The sequence below is a fragment of the Aspergillus bombycis genome (assembly GCF_001792695.1).
Source record: "Aspergillus bombycis strain NRRL26010 chromosome Unknown contig00114, whole genome shotgun sequence".
NCBI lineage: Eukaryota > Fungi > Ascomycota > Eurotiomycetes > Eurotiales > Aspergillaceae > Aspergillus > Aspergillus bombycis.
In genome coordinates this window covers 80,973-98,831 of record NW_019170116.1, presented here as the reverse complement: position 1 = coordinate 98,831, position 17,859 = coordinate 80,973, and the positions used below count along the sequence as shown (strand labels likewise).

The following is a 17,859-nucleotide window of genomic DNA, read 5'->3' as shown; positions in this document are numbered from 1 at the left end:
TCTCTGCATCTTTGACTTTGTCCAGTGTTGACATACCGGTTCCTCGGACCTGTAAATTCATTACCAGTTCGGTTGCGCATAATCAAACTGGCTACTGCCTTCATGGCTCTAGTAAACGCTCCATGGTTTCGTCTAGAGAGATTGTCTGGCATGCTCTGAGTGTTGCGATGTACCTATGTAAGGTCAAGTTCTTCTTAGAAGTAAGCCACATAGATAATGACCCCAAGCGTTACGCCGTTACCGCCCAGTTGACACGGGGAACCTTATTTTTGAGAAAATATGAATATCGGCACACAGGAAAAAGGAAAGGACGGCATGACGGGGAGACAGTCCTATTCAATGACTAAATTCAGGAACCGCGATTGGACTGAGAGGGGGGAGGGGGGATGCGAGGGAAGACGAGTAGACTGCGCTTTCTGCGATGTTGAAGTTCTATGTTATCATTTAGGCCGGGGGGCAGGCCAACTGCCGCAGGGTTGTTCCATCGCTGAGGGGCGCGTAGGAAATACAATGGGCTCTAGTAGCTTTGCCTCTCTTCCCCGCATTTCAATAAGAGAGTAAGATATTTTGGTTCAATCCATTATCTAGTAGGGCTCACCTGGGTTGTTTCATGTCTTACATGATCTGACTAAGAACCAAACATGCCACTCCCAATCACAACTATTCCGCATGACTTTGAAGACAAGGATAATAGTCAGATGGCTTCGTGCAAATCAGGCCGTATTACGTTAACAAAGTAAACGGAGGGGGAATATTTAAGGTGCCAGTTCCCAAACTGGTCGCGATCAGCCATCCGAGCAGAAAATAGCCCTAATGTAGTCAGCATAGCTAAGGCCGCAACTAGGATCTAAGCCCCAGGGATATGCCTTGTCATTCGCATTATTTAAGGGATATTCCTATATCTTGGGGCGGTATCGCATCTCGTTTCTTTCATCTACTTGGAATGAAATAGTTGAATGGTATCAGATAGAATTCACCATGGCGAGCCAGTACGCAGAGTGGTTCGCCCGCATCTCCCACGATCGAGACCTCTTTTTCCTTGACCCCACCGAGCTCACGACGTTACGGTCCTATCTTGAAGGCACACTCCCCCTACACGACACAGTCTCAAGTTTAACAGCTCCCACCAGCCTCAATGGCATTCCACCCAGAGCAGCAGGGTTTGGGCGATGCTCCTCTCCATAGCGGAAGACTATGGAGAAGCACATGATTGCATTATCGCTCTGATCGAAGCATTGTTTTCTCGCCCGAAGCCGTCACAGCCCAACGAGCAGGACTGGCCGGGCGAGAAAGAGTTTGGCTTTCCGCGGTGTTGGCGCGACATTCATGATTGTAAGTATCGTAGTCACGTCCCTTAGTAGCACTGATTACGATTGCTAATTATCAATTCCACAGCGTTATGGTCTCGGGAATCTGAAATTGAGTCTTTGTCTGATTCTGTCGCCACAAAATGGATAAACTACCAAGCTTTTACCGCGCGTCTTCTGGCTTCCTCTCTTTTAAGCGCTCATGAAAGGGCCTTACTACATACAGTCGATGCTCTTGAAAACACGCTGGAATCCACTGAGCTCACAGTGAGACAAGAAATTGATAATCGCTGCTGCTGCACAGTACTGGATCTATGAGTGTAAGGGGATATTTCACCTTCCGCTTCGATCCACTGGATTTAGAATATTCTATGGTACGAAAGGGGTAAGCGTTGGCAGTGTAAACAGGTTTTCACACTACTAGGGGCCTTTGGAGGAAATGCTTTGGGAATCCAAACCAAGGACAAACCACATGGCAGCACCAGGGACACAGCAAATGGCCGAGTGAAGAATGAAGAATGCTTGAAGTAAGGGACGATAGATGAAGAAGACTCTTGAACTCAGAGAAAATGATTGTCTAATCATGTATATACTACACATATATATATATATGTGTGTGTGTATGTGTGTTTTACCCCCGTTTACTTAGCTGGTGATCTTCTACGTCATTAGAGTTTTACTTTTATATCCTCCCAAACATTCTTGGTTAGATGCATCCTGAGATATAGTCGCTATGAACCCTACAGATTCGTTGGGATGTATAGTATTTACGTAGTCACCTAATGTAGCGAGTAAATTGCATTACGCTAATTAGAACGTTTCGACCTTGCTCTCCTTAGGACTTCAGAGCTCTGCTGTTCTTCGTTTGAAAACCCATTCTACTGGGGGTTACCATCTCTGAAATGGCCATTTGCATTGACCTTTCAGTCGCCTCTGCATGAGTATCCAAACTTCAACTTTTCTAAGCTCTGCCTTTGGATCTTCAACAATGTTGACACCACTTGTCGTTACGATATTCACATTGCACAAAACTGCGATATAACGGCACGGCCCGTTGGTTCAGCGAGAAGTGGACGTAAGACGTTGCATCTATATCGTAAACGTAAGGTGTACGACGACAAGGGTCACCTTATGAGCCGCGGTAATGATTGACTTGGCTTGGTCGGAACCGCTGGTACATTTGGGGGGGCTCTGTCAGCAAATACCGCAAGGTCAACCACAGTCGTCTTGTCTTGGTGGAGTTAACGCAGGGTTACAAGTAGGTCCCAGTAAATTTGGCCCCTAGGATAAAAGTTCGTGATTTAGACTTGGTAATAATGTTGGTCCTACTTGGTTAACAGCGGAATTGAAAGGATCCGTGAGTCATAAATCGTTCGATAGGATTGCGCTATGGCGCCAACTATGGAGTATAGACAAGCCAATTAAAACATTATTCAGCACTCCACTTCCTCATCATACAGATCCCTTTCCTGTAAGGTGACATGAAAGAAGCATTTTAACGTTCCATCCATCCTTAATGTTACCCTTGAACAAGGGTTAGCCCATCCTTATGTTTTGGTTAAAAGACAATCATCTCTTCAACTGCAAAGTGCTGCTTCCTTCCTGCTTTCACCTTTCTTCCTTCTACAGTAAAGCAGCGTACAGAGATTCAGTCCGAGAGACTCTGAAATGGAAACATATTCGGATCAGCGGTTATCGGTAGTAGTGGTTGGCATGGGCCAGATGGGCCACAGCCATGCCCTGGCGTACCACCGTAACCCAGGTTTTCAGATTATTGGTCTCTATAATCGCAGTCCAGTCAAGAACCTACCGGATGAACTTAAGGAATATCCTTTCTTATCTAGCTTCGAGGAGGCCCTCACACTGAAGCCCAATATTGTGTCAATCAACACGCACACGGCAACTCATGCTGATTATGCCGTGGCAGCGATGGAGTCTGGGGCCCATGTCTTTGTAGAGAAACCTCTAGCAACAACAGTCGAAGATGCAGAACGTGTGGTGAGCACAGCGCGGAAAACAAATCGCAAGTTGGTCATCGGCTATATCCTCCGGCATCATCCTAGCTGGATCGAATTCATCCACCGCGCTCGACAGCTCGGCCCACCGTTTGTCATGCGGATGAACCTGAATCAGCGCTCTAGTGGTGACGCGTGGGCCATTCATAAACGTCTCATCCAGGATGTGAAAAACCCAATCGTGGACTGCGGCGTGCATTATGTGGATGTGATGTTGCAAATTGCTGACAGCAAGCCAGTCCAAGTGCGTGGCATGGGCCTTCGTCTCTGCGATGATCTTCCGTCAGCTGGACAGGTCAACTATGGTCATCTTCAGGTGTTATTTGCCAATGGATCGGTGGGGTGGTATGAAGCCGGATGGGGTCCAATGATATCGGAGACAGCGTACTTCGTGAAAGATGTGATGGGCCCCCGTGGATCAGTTTCAATTGTGATGGATGAGGCAGATAGCAGCGATAGTGCTGGGGCTTCGGCCGATATCAACAGCCACACGAAGACATCAAAGCTACGCTTGAGCACCGTGGTTGACGGGCGCGCTCGCGATCAGGTCCTATCGATGGAGAGCGAGCCAGACCATTATGAACTATGTTCTCGGGAGCAACAGTTTCTGTTGGATGCCATTCGCGAAGATCGAGATCTCACACAACATATGAATGATGCTATTCAATCCTTATCAATTGTGCTTGCAGCAGATCGCTCAATGCGTGAAAACCGTGCAATTGACCTTGTCTAGCAAATAGCTTTTTGTCATTTTTTATAAATGTTGCAGTAGATGAATTTACAAAAAGGTCATTGAACCTCTCTCATTACGTGGTTTGTTTCGTTATCGTATTAGGTGCCCGTACCTACTATGGGTGGTAGTTGGTCTACTTTTCCCCCGCCAGTATGTCCAATGGTATCAGTATAGAAGTCAGTAATTGAGGAGTTTATATACACAGGAGCACCATGTAAGCCCTGATTAGCGGCTGAATGGGTCTGTATACCTCGCCGACCGTCGATAAGTTTATAAGATAGCATACCTAGTAGGATCTCTACTCAAGCATGTGTAGATTATACGCTGGTCTTCAACACCGTTCTTCTGGGATAAATCGAACATTGTGAAAAATCTATTAATCTAATCTAGTTTGGTCTATATCTTTCCAGCCTTTTTGACCTTCCAGGGGACAGTCCCTTGGTATCTATACTTTGACTAATTGGTAAGCATGAGCATCAGACCTTCTCATCATCCGTCCCCTTCTTTGCATCCCCACCGTGACCCTGTGCGCCAATTCTTAGAAATGCACACAGTGGAATACCAAGAGCGGCAATCCCTGCGCAGTACAGGAATGTCGCACTATACGGCTCGATCGGGTCATTTTTAAAATACCCGCTTGTCGCCGTTCCTCTCGCCTGAACCGCATCAAAGATGGCGGTACTGATCCCCATACCGATGGCCACACATAGCTTTGTCACCGTCTGGAAAATCCCTCCTGCGATACTCTGCTGTTCTGGCGGCAGAGAACTCATGACGTACATGTTCGCCACGCAGAATTCGAAGTCGGCGCCGATCACCGCGAGAAGCAAGCCCGGGAAGATGAAAGCCCAGTAACTACTGTCCGAGTGTTGAAGACCCATCAGGAGGAAGGATCCGACATACGAAGTGGCACCAAGGAGCATAAGGAGGGTATTGGACACGCGGTGCATGATAAGTCCTGCGATGATGTTGACGATGATGCCCATGATCGCCATGGGCAGCATGTGCACGGCGACGGGAAGGGCGGAGTATTGCTTAATCTCTTGCATGAAGAGAGAGATCCAGAATGTCATAATTGGGAAGCGAGAAAGCCGAGCAGAAGAACCGCGATGACCAGCGAGAAGTCACGATCGCGCCAGATGGACATGGGGATGAGGGGGTATGAATACCAGCACTCCCAGAAGACGAAGGCAACAATGAGGACGACACCTAGGATGAGGCAGACGAGGACGTACGGAGTCTTCCAACCTTGAGGAGCGTCCGAGCCAAGACTGTTGGAGGGAGGGTGTTAGCCAGAGCCTTGGTCGGCTGGGATAGATGGCTAACCTCAGCGCAGCAGAAAACAAGCCAATACCGGCGACGGTCAAGATGGTACCCACCACGTCGAACCTCTTGACGGCCTCGATGGACATTTTCTCCGTGGGTGTATTATCTGCTGGGACGGTGAACAGCGCAATCGCTACAATGACGACGTAAATGATGGCCAGTAAGAAGAAGCTGGCTCTCCAGTTGAACAGCTGCGTAGCAATACCGGAAAATATACTACCGAAGACGAAGCCCAAGGGGTTCCCGGCGCTGAAACAGGCAAAGACCCTGTTCTTTCTTTTCGATGGTTTCTGGTAGATGTTGGCTAGCATCCCCTGCGCGGGCGGGACAGACGAAGCCGACATCAGGCCCATGACACCGTTGAGAATGTCGACTTGCATGGGCGTTTTGGAAAACCCGGCAGCCAGGGCGAAGACGGCAAAAAAAGCCATGCCACCGATGAAAAGCGCTTTGCGGCCAAAGAGGTCCGCCAACCGACCGAAGAAAAGGAGAAAGGAGCCGGAAGCCAGACTGGTGAGAGGCCATTAGCACAGAACCGCCATGGACAGGAAACATGAGACGACGCACGAGGAGGAACTGGTCAGCCACGTCAGCTCCGCGGTGGTCATGTTCAGGTCCCTCTGAACTTGGGACGTGAGCACCGTGATGGTCCCAGTGAGGAGGGACGACATGGCAATGGCCATGGTCGCAACAGCGACGAACAGGATCTCTTGAATGGTGGATGAAAAGGCTGCCGGTCGGGCTTCATTGTCGCGGGGCGCTTGAACCGTTGTAGATGCGACCTTATTATCCATTTCCCCATGGCATTCGCTCGCCTCCGCCGGCCCTGTCTTCTCCATTTTGCGCCGTGAGAAGAGATAGCGCTGAGGAATTCCTGCGATGGCGATGGACGGTGATGTGAGCTCGTGCAAGGGTTTTGGCGCCGCGGAATTGATTACGAATAGTGCGGGAGATTTTCCGCTACGCCAGCTTTGCGCTGTCGGAGCTTGACCGGTGGTACTACTATTAAATAAATATCAGCCACCAGATATATCCCCATTGTGACGTTGAGCTCAGTTCATGGATCCGTCGAATTCTGAGCGAGGCTCCCCTTGCTCGGGAAATCTGCAGGAGGTGGCCTCGGTGAAGGCCAGCACTACAGAAGGGTGCAAAGCTGCCAGTTGTGCTATAGATCATTTTAATGGCGTCGAATAATGTCTCGAGGACGAGCATGGCTCATAGTCTTCAATATTATCTTGCTCTAAGTGCTTTGAAGATCTCAGGGGTCCAAGCTAGCTTCGTAAACCGGCCTCTCATTCTAAGAATATCCGGATCACGCAGACTCCGTATGGTTGCATCAGCAGCAGTACACCACCGGCCAGGTCGCAAAAATGCAGTCGCAGTCCGTCCAGAGGTGGGGGGGAAATTTGAGGATAAGGATGTGTGGATCTCAGCTAGTTTAATTACTAGTCGCAATCAGCTGGTGCGGTTGGTTGAGAACCAAGTTAAACCAAACTAGGGCTGAGCCTGTCTGATGAGCTAAATTAGTTGTGGCTCGAAACAACACCTGAGGTTCATTTTCATTCGTAATAAAAAGAATGAATAATTAATGAATAATTAAGTTCGTGACCCGTCTCTAAAAAACGTAAGCGAGACCCAAGTTACCTGAAGGAATGTATCTCGCATATTCTCGATCTCGCTACGAGCACTGGCCACTAAAGAATTGTTGTGCTCGAACTTACTCTGTACACATTTGTACTGAGTAGTTAAGACGAACCTTAGGCGTTCTGTTAAGTTCTCTTAGACCTTGACTCATGGTGGGATGCTTTCGATATACACATTTATATAGATATATATCTTACTAGCAGCATCTCTTTCTGTGGGTAGAATGGGAGGGAAGTCTGGTGATTTGATATGGCTCAGTCTGGACATAATGGTACTACGTACGCTGAGATCGTAGAGCCTGACCTCACTATTGCACCATACCTACTAGTCATGAGGCATAGTAAGTGTTGTTGTCGTACTTGGGCTAAAATGTTGTATGAGCTGCCCGTCACCAAGTTCTGCGAGATCTATTGAGCCCTTCGGGGAGGTCATAAGGACGTTAGAACCTGGGAAGGATAGAGATACGCTGAGGGCGCCCCAGTACTCGATCCCGATGTGCTCACTCTTCGACTGGCGGAACTTCTCCGGAGCATTTAACAATATGCAGAGACATACTGATCCTTGACTCTGGGGCTCGCGGTTTTATTGATTAGCATTCTTGATCTGACGTTGCACAAGGAGAGTATACAGAACAGTCTTGATAGCGATTGTTCCAAGGATTAGAGATGAGTAGTGTCTAGTGTATCCCTACCGTTGGGAAGGGGAAGATATTACCCTATCTAGATGGGAGAACATTTATAAGGACTCCCAGTGGCCCCCGTCTCTTGTAGCAAGATAGGCTTCTGATTTAAATATTAAACTAGTTCTTATCTATCCTTAACCAACATTTATGAGACTAATAGTGATGTGCCTACCCTGCCTGGAGTTACATCGCGCTACAGCAGCTTATCGGCATATCTGTAGTTCGTAACGAGCTACGAGCTACATTAAAACTGTAATAGGACTTCTCTAGTTCGACAGGGGTTGATATTACTCTTTGATATTCGTTGCTCGAGAAGGCATATGTTTTACCTAGGGTAGTGGATGCTATCCTGGTCCCACAGAAACGGACAGGCACACCGGTAACTGAGATGGTGGCTAGAAACAAATAAACCGAGCCAAGTCGGCGAAATACAATGCGAGAAACAAAAATATAACTCTCCGTGAAGGGGACCGTTCGGTAACATGATCAGTCCATATTCAATCCATCTGATATGGAATATGTGTATTATGAACTAGTCTGTGTGGAATTAGCATGTAGAGTCTACGGTAAGAACCTCCACATAACCCGGCCAACCTTACTAGATCGACCGCCCACGGTTAAAATTTTGTCTTGAAGTGGCCTTCCTCCAGCGCGGTTACTGGACGAGGCCAGAAAATCACACTCAGAAGAGTGGTAATGCCAGCTTGAAGTGCAAGCAGCAGCCTGCATAGTACTGGCCCAGAGCGCCTTATTAGATACTTGAAGCTACCTTAATCTCTGGTACTTAAAGAGTATGGGCTCTCATGTATTTCCACCGTCACGGTATTTCTTTTTCATTTCCAGGTGGCTAGACGTGTTTGTAGGGTCAAGTTTTGTCGATGCCTCAACCATTACCCTTTAAAAGGCGCAAACCTCGACATCTTTCTCAACCGCACGCCGTAAATCCGGAAGAGAAAAGGAACCGGAATCAGTACCGCTGCGATACCCCCAAGGATCGACATCGCTGGTCCCACACCGAGATTGTGGAACATCTGTTGAGCGAAAAGGGGGAATGCAGCAGCCAGTACACTTCGCAAAAATGTGTTAGAGGCAGTGGCTGAGGCCGCGTATGGCCCGTAGGTATCGACGAGGAAATTGATACATTGGCCAAAGATGATACAGAATCCGCACCCGAACACCACCGCGGCTACGACAGGGAGCCCCCACGAATAGGAGGGTTCCGCTGTCCAGCCAAACCAGAAGAGGCCCCCTGCGAACAAAAACCCTCCAACCGCCATGGGCATCAGACGTGCCTCTGGGACCGGTTTCCCGCCGCCTTCTTCCCATTTGCGGATGTAGTACGGCTGGCCGACGAGAATGATGAACGCGGCGGACAGCAGGACGCCAACAAAGAGGCCGATGAAGGGTAAGGTGGCAACAACGGGCTTCCATTGGCGGATATCGGCAAAGACAATGGGGAACACTTCAAGGGTGAGGTAAAGTAGAGCATAGGTGAACGAGGCGTATAGCGCAATAACCGCCACCATTGGTTCCGTCACCAGCATGACCAGCGGGCGGGAGAAATGCTTGGTGACAATACTATACGCATCGATTTTCATATGCTCGTGGGGGTGGTATAACTCTTGGTTGCCGGTCTCCTTGCGCAGGCGCTTCGCCTTTTTATGTAGCAGGACGGGGCCATACACCTCCGGTAAACAGAAGAAGGTGACTGTGAAGACAAAAAAGACGATGATCGCCTCAATATACTCGGTCCAGCGCCAACCCAGGCGTGGATTGTTGACCAGGGCAGCGCCAATGATTGGCCCCATAGTTGGTCCGCCCACAACGCAGATGGCGTAGGATGTGCTGGCAACGGCGCGCGCCTTCATATGAAAGAAGTCCCCCAGGGCTGCCGATACATTACTGACCGGAGCCGAGCCGAAAACCCCTGCAAAGTATCGGGTGACGAGGATGGCAGCGGTATTCTTGCTCGTTGCGGTACCGATACTGAAAATGCCCAGCAGGAACACGGCCGGGAGCATCGACCAGCGGCGTCCCCAGATTTCCGAGATAGGAGCCCAGCATAGTGGCCCAAAAGCGAAACCAAGACTGTATTTTCCTTATCAGTGGAATGCCCGCGGGTCAGGTAGAGGCGGCTTACATGTAAAGAGACACTGGGAGAATGCTGACTTCGGCGCTAATACCTAAGTATGCTTCCAGCTTGGTCTGCGCGGGGGAGATGATACTCGAGCCTAAACTGGCGCTCAGGGCCAGCATGCCGAGCTGGAAAGTAATCCAACATTTGTAGAGCGTCGAGAAGTTATGCGGGTTCTCTGGGTCATTTTCCTCCCACCCGACCAAGTTTGGGTCCGGTCCGCGATGATTAGCAGCCTTTTCTACGTCTGCACGCCGTGCGTGGTCAATCTCAGGCAAGTCTGTCATCCCCATCTCATTTTGCAGCTCGGTTTTGCTTGCATTTTTTGTTTTTTTCTTTTCCAAGTCGTGCCTTGAGGGTTCTGGCGGCTTTTATTGGGGGCTATCGGCAAATCGGCACATCACTTTTGCACCGTTGCGTCAACGGCCATCTAAACCGTGCAGGAGCTAATCCCTAATGCTGGAGGAAACGAAGCTAGACGTGAAAAAAGTGGAGCAGGCTGGCAGACTTTTAGTGACCATCTCTTGCCTGCCCTCGGGTTTAGTCAGGGCTCGGACATTCGCTCTTTGCCGAGATGTTGGATTTACCCCACAAGTTGTAACTGTCTCTGTACGCGGGTTGGTCTCCCTCTGCTACAAATCGGTACTAAATTTATACTACATTAGACTTAGGCGCCAGAGACTGGTCTGGTACTTTTTCCATCCGACGGGTACCGAGTATTCGTAGGGTGAGCTCATACATGGCATGGCATACTGGCCGCATTTTTTGGACAGGTAGGCTTCACACCCAAGGCTGTCAATCATCCCTACTATAACAGTTAGAATACCATGTAGAGATCTGTATGCCAGATTGTACTAAGAATCTGTCTCTTTCCCGGTATGAAAGAGTCCAGGAGGGTTGTCCTTCCTGACCGCCGAGACGCAAGGGTCAGAAACCCTGTAAGGATACTCAGTATTCAAAGGGTATATCCTCTGTATGAGAGCCGACAAATTGACAGCATGACCTCACGATCAGTGGAAGTAAAAGCCGCATACTTTAGGTACTGTAGAAGCCACCATTTAGGCTCGTGCCGCAGGCCTAGATATCGGTTGGGAGGCAATGAGGACCCTACACACTGCCGCACCTTGGGTGGTGAAAAGCGGATTGAATCAATCATTTCGCTTCTTAGACACCTAGGTGGAAATTCCAAGAGGAGCGGATAATGTAGCCATTCTTCCCATGGTCCATGCAGAACTGGGGGAGAATTCGTCTGCACGGCGGATCCATGATGTAATAGAAGCCGTGGGTCTGATCATCTTCGCCACTCTGCACTTGCTTACTCCAGTAACGCAGCTGCGAGCCTGCTCGGTAGCCGGTATTGGAGCCAAGGGGTCGCATCAACTCCACACGGTGATCATCATCCTCGTTCTAGCAAATAAATAGCTGCGTCGTACCCCCCCGGCCGTTCGTACCACGACAATTTGCAACTATTCATTAGTCCCCGTAATGAAGTTCTTCACCAGTGTCGTCTTCCTGGCTACAACGGCCATCGCTAGCCCTATCCCACGGATCTTTAACCTGGTCAGCTCAAATGACTCCGATGAACACCACAACGGTCTCTACCTATCAACGCAACACATCGACCCACTGAACAGCAGGGCTGTCTTTCGCGATGCCGCCGACGCTGCCGAGTTCTACTTCCTTGACGGGACCGTGCGCTACAATGCACCGAATGGAGCTCCCTACGCGTTGGCTCTCGTCTCAGGCGACGAAGTCCAGAGTGAGGTGGAGATCAGTGTGAGCCCTTCATCCGGTGGCACGGGCTTCAGTTTTACCAGCGATAATGCTCTGGTTAATGATAATGACAATTGGGGTGGGTGGTTAGGTAAGTTTCTGCGTCCGGGAAACGTCGGTAGGAATTGTTATGCGAACTATCTTCTATTTGTCTAGTTTGCGACGGCACTGGCGACCTCCCTGGTCTGTATTATCACAACAACAGCATTGGAGATACCATTCCGGATGGCTGTGATCCAGTTGGGCTTGATGTTGTCTACAAGGCTTCCTCATAGGGGTGGTGTCATGACAGCCAACGACCTGATATCCGACAAGTCCAGGACGCATATAGTTCTCCTAGGGTTGGAGAATTAAGCAAGTCCATTCCCGGGTTCCGGTTGATAGGGACTTATGAGGCTGCTAATATATCATGCGGCCTTGCGCTTATTAATGACGATACGCCATATTTAATCGAAACATCACGCTATAGTTTGTTATGTGCGGCTGCCTTAAGCCATCATGCCTGTGTTGGAGGAGAGGGGCGTCAAACTGCGAATACACGGTGGTTTTTTTTGTTTTTTTTTTTCAAAAGAAAAAATAGAAATCTAGGTTTTTAATTGATATAGTCTTCTAGGGTAAAGTGACTACTGTACCTCAATCTTCCTCGGAGTAAATACAGTGTTGAAATTATACTGCCGGACAAACCAGGCATTCCACAGTTTCCATTCCTGCTCGGGGTATGCCAATCGTACCTGTGTATCCAAACATTAGCATGATCCTGTTCGCCGTCACGTAGTCATACATACGTCGAATCTTCTTAAGAAACTTGGAATTAGTTTATAAATCTCCATCAAGGAGATGTTTTTCCCGATGCATGTCCTCGAACCAGCACCGAACTGGAGCATCATGCCGTTCATGGTCTTTAACTTATCCTCCGAGGCATTTAACCATCGATCAGGGTTATATGTGTCCACATCAGACCCGAAAATTTCCTCGCGACGATGGATCACCCATGGGCTACAACCGACGATTGTGCCCCCCGGAATGAACTGGCCGGCGATCTCTGCACCGGAGGGAGGAGTAACACGCTCGAGGGGGAGACCAGCAGCGGGGAACATACGGAAGGCCTCTTTGATGCATGCATCGAGGAACGGAAGCTTCTGGGATTCGGCCCATGAGACAAGCCCGCTTGAACGGGCTTCGATTGTACCATTCCGGATCGCCTCGTCCAACTCCTCCCGCACTCGTCTCATGTACTCGGGCGTCTTCAGTAGATAGTAGAATACGGCTGCAAGACTGATGGCAGTCGTTTCGGACCCGGCAAAAGCCATAGAGACGGCCATGGTGAGGACCCGTTTCTCTGTCATGAAGTTGGGGCGCAACTCGCCCGCTTTCATGAATTTGGTGAGAAGATCATTGCGAGAACTTGGATCGATCGCAGCCTTCGATGACATGCGCTCTACCATACGTTGGCGTGCGAAGATCGCAACGGGATGAGAATTATCCAGCAGCCCCCATTTTTGCATGGCGTCGAAGATTGGGTTCTTCCAGAATACCTTATCCAGCCAAGGCATCTGGCCGATGGGCCCAGCATAGTTGAAAATACGAGCGAGGGACTTGACAATCCCATCAATGTCCTCGTTTTTCTCGATAAAGCCATGGCGCTTGCTGTAAGTAATACTGCCGATAACATCAAATGCGAAGAACTGCAGCCAGCGTGCGAAGTCACAGACCTGACCATCAGTGGCGAACACGCGATCGGTCTGGTCGAGGAAGAGCAGCGTGGTCTCGTCAACCATGGGCTCGTACTGCACTAGCGAGCTCATCGAGAACGCATGGTTAACCGAGCGCCGGAGCTCCGCATGGAACTTCTCATCCAAGGTTGAGAACAAGGACGGCAACGGCTCGCCTTTGGAGACGGTCATCTGAACGGGGTAGAACTCGGACTGCCATATCGTCAGACTTTCCGCATAACGTCTGACAAGCCGGTGGCACTTACCTTGGTAAATCCCTTGTTCAACCCATAAATGACCTTGGTTGCAGCTGGGTTGCTGAAGGACAGTGTGTTTGGCCCGATGCGCACAATGTCGCCATGTTTGCGATGTAGCGCGATATGCGACTCATGAGGCTGCCGGCCCCATACGTCAAGGAACCGCCAGAGGTCGGTAAACTTGGCCAGACAGGGACCAGGGTAGCGATTAAGGCCGTTGTGGAAGTACAAGTGGCCGATATAAATCAGCGACATGAAGGGGAGAAGATACAGCGCATACTCCGTGGTCGCGCGCGAGAAAATCTCGGCCAGAAGCGTCATGATGGGATCTATCTGGCTACTTTATGAGAGAGTGATACGATGAGCAGAGCACCCAATATTTATCTCATCTCACCAGGTATCGTTCATCCTCGCCAGGAGACCAGGTTACATGTCATGCCAAACTGTAACCAGCAGGGTCGGCAGTTGTGAAGGGGTGACAGCATCCGATACACTTGGTTTCAACGTTGCCCCGCAAGGGTTCAGTGGATGATTATCGCTACAGCTACGGAAGATTTGAGAGACGATATCGATATCAGGGGACAAAGGATGGAGAACCCCGCACAGCACTACCCCACAAGTCCCACTGTTGGCATCCTGATGCTCCCCCGTTGACGTTGTCAAAAGCACCCGGTCCATGCCAACGACAGCTGTCTCCACCCACTCGGGAGATCTGGGGGAATAATAACAAACTGAAAATAGAACAGAAGATGCAGTGGTCGGCATATAGGCGGTCGCAAATTTACCGAGTTCCAAGCACAAAATGGAGAAGTGGGAGCCCAGGCATCAAGTAATCAGGACTCGCGGCGCTTAATTGGATGAAAAAGACTCGCACTGCACCCTGATTGGCAGTGATCTGCTAGATGGTGCCCTATATCTCATCATATTATTCTCCAGAAACGTGTCCAGATAAGTCATGCGTCATCTGCTGCTTTCACCCATATCGACCCAAGAGCATTCAGCATCTTATGCTTCGTGAATCGCTATATGGCAAGTGCACACATCACATTGGGTCACGGCAAATGTCAGTACCCTCGACTGCCGAGTTAGAAAATTGTTCCAGACAGACTTCGAGGCGGATCGACCGGCTGACGATATTCAGGGGCACTACTAGAGTACTGATAGCTAAGAATTCAACTTCCCGCATGTTCTCAGAGGAGTCCCCGTCTGGTTGAACAGCAGATCAGTGATATTTTGATATGCAATGAATCCTTTCAACTTTTTTGTCCTCCAAGTGGCTATCCTTGAACGTATAGATAGATATATTTCATATTGATCTGTTTGTTCCAACATCTTGCACGCATATAGTTACGACAATATCGTGCTAAGCTTTAGGCTCTTGATTTCGCTCAGCTGACCGTCCTGATTGTTCTTGAAGTTATCCGAGACAAACCATATGGCCCACTCTCGAAGGGCCAGCTCTACAAGCCATTGGATGTAAAGAATTCATTGAATATCCCTCAAGGCTTCTTCTGCGACATGTTCCACGACGAATATGGAAGCCATGCAAGTTCGAGTAGCCTTTCGTGTAGCTTCTTAGCAACCTTCCATGGAAGAGACTCGTACTCTAAGAAACATGTGGATATCATGGTTTCAAACTCGGGTGTCTTTTAACTACCTATGACTTCATATTTCCACCACTGCGTATATTTGGTGAACTAAGGTAGTTGTGTGACCTATACCCCATTAATCGGTAGTGGGTAAATGGTTCGTAACCTCACACAGACTAACCTGAGAAGAAATGTTCACCGGCTCATGGGACCGAATATATCTTCCCAGGACCGACGTCTGGTTACTGCTGACTGCGAGATATCGAATACACTCGGCGATCTAGATCCGCGTATATCGCTAGAAGGTCATGACATCTTGAATTCCATTGGGTCCTGCAACGCCTGTCCACGTGTGGGCCTCAGTAAGTACTAAGCTAGCCAAGACACATCGTCCGCTCCGCACCTTGAGCTATAACCAGGTCTTGCTTAGCGAAGGGGATTAAGATACTAAATGGAAGCTAAGAATTCCCCGCATCCAGTGTTAGACTACTTCAATTATGGAGAAATCTCCGACCTCGCATTGGTGGGCCCTCGATCCCCATATCGCTATCCCGGCATTTATACAGCGCTCTGTTGCCGAACCTGTTTCTTTATATCCTCACACCAACATCTATGCCAAGCTCTTCCGCTGCCCGCCACTGAATATTAGGGATTCTAGATCATTTCACTGGTTAATTCGCGAGCCATGGCTTATTTTTTCCAGTTATGGTTGGCTACTCGAAGCAGCTCTATGCCTCTAGGGTTATTGCCTTCCCCGCCGGAACTAATCTCGAGCTGAACTTGGGAATGACATGGCATTAACTACGCCTCTATGACTACATAAAGCGGAAATGCCGTACCCATCAAGCTAAATTGTTGGTCTGCCGCTTTCACTTCATATCTCTCTTCATCTGATAATTGACCTTTCTGTATTGCTCACCAATTCCGAGGTCCAATAAGTTTCTTGCGATGTCTGAGGAAAAGACTAGTTCCCAGAATGTCGAGGACGACAGTACCGGCATTACCGAAGTTTATGATCCTATTGTAACTAATCGGTATGGTCAGGATCCCTTATTTCCGGACGACACATTGGCTAACTCGAGCTTTTGTATATCCAGATCGGTCCCACCTACGATAGAGTTGGATCCTGCTGCTGAGTCCCGGCTGCGATTGAAGATCGACCTCTACATCGTCCCCGTCGCGTCCCTGATGTACCTCTTCTGTTTCATTGATCGAGCAAACATTGGTATAGATACCCTACATTAATCCTCGTTCTTAAGCGGGGAGCTCAATCCTTTTGCGATGTGGATGGGTGACGCTAATGATTTGCCTGCTACAGGGAATGCGAAATTGGCCGGGCTGGAAGAAGACCTAGGGCTGACTAGCTATGACTATAACACCTTGCTCTCTATATTTTATATTTCCTATATTATCTTCGAGATCCCTTCTAATATTGCCTGCAAATGGCTTGGTCCGGGGTGGGTCATTCCTGCCCTGACCTTGGGATTTGGGATATGCTCTTTGTGCACGGCATTTGTCCACAACTTATCAAGTGCCGCGGGGGTGCGCTTCCTCTTAGGTGCCTTTGAGGCAGGATTACTCCCCGGCATCTCCTACTATCTGTCGCGATGGTATCGGAGAAGGGAACTTGCTTTTCGGATCTCCATGTACATGGTCATGGCCCCTCTAGCCGGTGCCTTCGGCGGTCTACTTGCTTCTGGCATCTTGAAACTTCCTTCCTTCGGCAGTTTGAAAGAGTGGCGCATGATCTTTGCCATCGAGGGTATTGTAACGATCGGGGTTGCTATTTTTGCATTCCTGACCCTCACCGATCGACCCGAGACAGCCCGCTGGCTGACGCAGGAGGAAAAAGAGCTGGCCATTGCGCGGATCCGCTCCGAGTCAGAGTATGCAGGCGTGACCGAAGTCCTGGACAAGCTCGACACGAAGAAGACCATGCGCGGCATCTTCAACCCCGTCACATTGGCGACGGCTTGGATCATGCTCCTTGTGAATGTGACTGTCCAGGGCCTAGCCTTCTTTGCACCCACCATCGTGAAGACAATCTACCCAGACCGCAGCGTCATCTCTCAGCAGCTCTACACAGTGCCGCCCTACATCATCGGCGCTTTCTCCACACTCTTAATCCCCTACCTGAGCTCGCGTTTTAATCGCCGACTCCTCTTCTTTGTTCTGGCACCTCCACTCATGATGGCTGGATATGTGATGTTTCTGGCCAGTAGCGACCCTCATGTTCGTTACGGCGCCACGTTTTTGATTGCTTTCGGTTCTTTCCCTGTGGGTGTCCTTTGCAACGCCCATTCAGCGGCCAACGTCATCTCGGACACAGCTCGTGCATCAGCAATCGGAGCTGTGGTCATGCTGGGTAATATCGGCGGCTTGGTCGCTACCTGGTCCTTCCTGCCATTCGACGCACCCAACTATTATATCGGCAATGGCCTCAACCTAGCCACGGGGGCAACAATTCTCGTAACGTCAGCAGGTCTTTGGCTCTGGTCGACTTGGGACAATAAGAGACGGGACAAACAGGATGTTGGCCGGGTGCTTGACGGGATGACCGACCGACAGATCGAGGATCTGGAATGGCGGCATCCCAGGTTCCGCTGGAGATTATAAAAGGATAGTAGATTGTTCACGGCGGGTATACGGTTAAAGTATCTGTACCGAGTAAGATGCTAGTGAGCCTT

At 49.4% G+C, this 17,859-nt stretch overlaps 7 protein-coding genes across 7 annotated transcripts; 4 read left to right on the top strand and 3 right to left on the bottom strand.

Moving 5' to 3' along the window:
• Positions 1–978: 978 nt before the first annotated feature.
• ABOM_009944 (uncharacterized protein) lies at positions 979–1,625 on the top strand (the record flags this gene model as incomplete). Its single annotated transcript, XM_022537072.1, has 3 exons — positions 979–1,067; positions 1,121–1,332; positions 1,396–1,625. The coding sequence occupies 3 exons, from the start codon at positions 979–981 to the stop codon at positions 1,623–1,625; spliced, it is 531 nt and encodes a 176-aa protein (XP_022385085.1).
• Positions 1,626–2,975: 1,350 nt separating this feature from the next.
• ABOM_009943 (Gfo/Idh/MocA family protein) lies at positions 2,976–4,055 on the top strand (the record flags this gene model as incomplete). Its single annotated transcript, XM_022537071.1, has 1 exon — positions 2,976–4,055. The coding sequence occupies one exon, from the start codon at positions 2,976–2,978 to the stop codon at positions 4,053–4,055; it is 1,080 nt and encodes a 359-aa protein (XP_022385080.1).
• Positions 4,056–4,531: 476 nt separating this feature from the next.
• Positions 4,532–6,220, bottom strand: ABOM_009942 (putative aminotriazole resistance protein; the record flags this gene model as incomplete). The annotated part of the gene is made up of 4 exons (XM_022537070.1): positions 4,532–5,095; positions 5,170–5,326; positions 5,382–5,891; positions 5,949–6,220. The coding sequence occupies 4 exons, from the start codon at positions 6,218–6,220 to the stop codon at positions 4,532–4,534; spliced, it is 1,503 nt and encodes a 500-aa protein (XP_022385081.1).
• A 2,377-nt stretch (positions 6,221–8,597) lies between these two features.
• ABOM_009941 (MFS transporter) lies at positions 8,598–10,134 on the bottom strand (the record flags this gene model as incomplete). The annotated part of the gene is made up of 2 exons (XM_022537069.1): positions 8,598–9,795; positions 9,848–10,134. 2 exons carry the CDS (start codon positions 10,132–10,134, stop codon positions 8,598–8,600), a joined length of 1,485 nt encoding a protein of 494 aa, XP_022385065.1.
• Positions 10,135–11,326: 1,192 nt separating this feature from the next.
• On the top strand, positions 11,327–11,889 carry ABOM_009940 (uncharacterized protein; the record flags this gene model as incomplete). The annotated part of the gene is made up of 2 exons (XM_022537068.1): positions 11,327–11,705; positions 11,771–11,889. 2 exons carry the CDS (start codon positions 11,327–11,329, stop codon positions 11,887–11,889), a joined length of 498 nt encoding a protein of 165 aa, XP_022385066.1.
• A 348-nt stretch (positions 11,890–12,237) lies between these two features.
• Positions 12,238–13,904, bottom strand: ABOM_009939 (cytochrome P450; the record flags this gene model as incomplete). Its single annotated transcript, XM_022537067.1, has 3 exons — positions 12,238–12,345; positions 12,400–13,539; positions 13,593–13,904. The coding sequence occupies 3 exons, from the start codon at positions 13,902–13,904 to the stop codon at positions 12,238–12,240; spliced, it is 1,560 nt and encodes a 519-aa protein (XP_022385062.1).
• Positions 13,905–16,120: 2,216 nt separating this feature from the next.
• ABOM_009938 (MFS transporter) lies at positions 16,121–17,788 on the top strand (the record flags this gene model as incomplete). The annotated part of the gene is made up of 3 exons (XM_022537066.1): positions 16,121–16,206; positions 16,270–16,397; positions 16,491–17,788. 3 exons carry the CDS (start codon positions 16,121–16,123, stop codon positions 17,786–17,788), a joined length of 1,512 nt encoding a protein of 503 aa, XP_022385061.1.
• Positions 17,789–17,859: the final 71 nt, after the last annotated feature.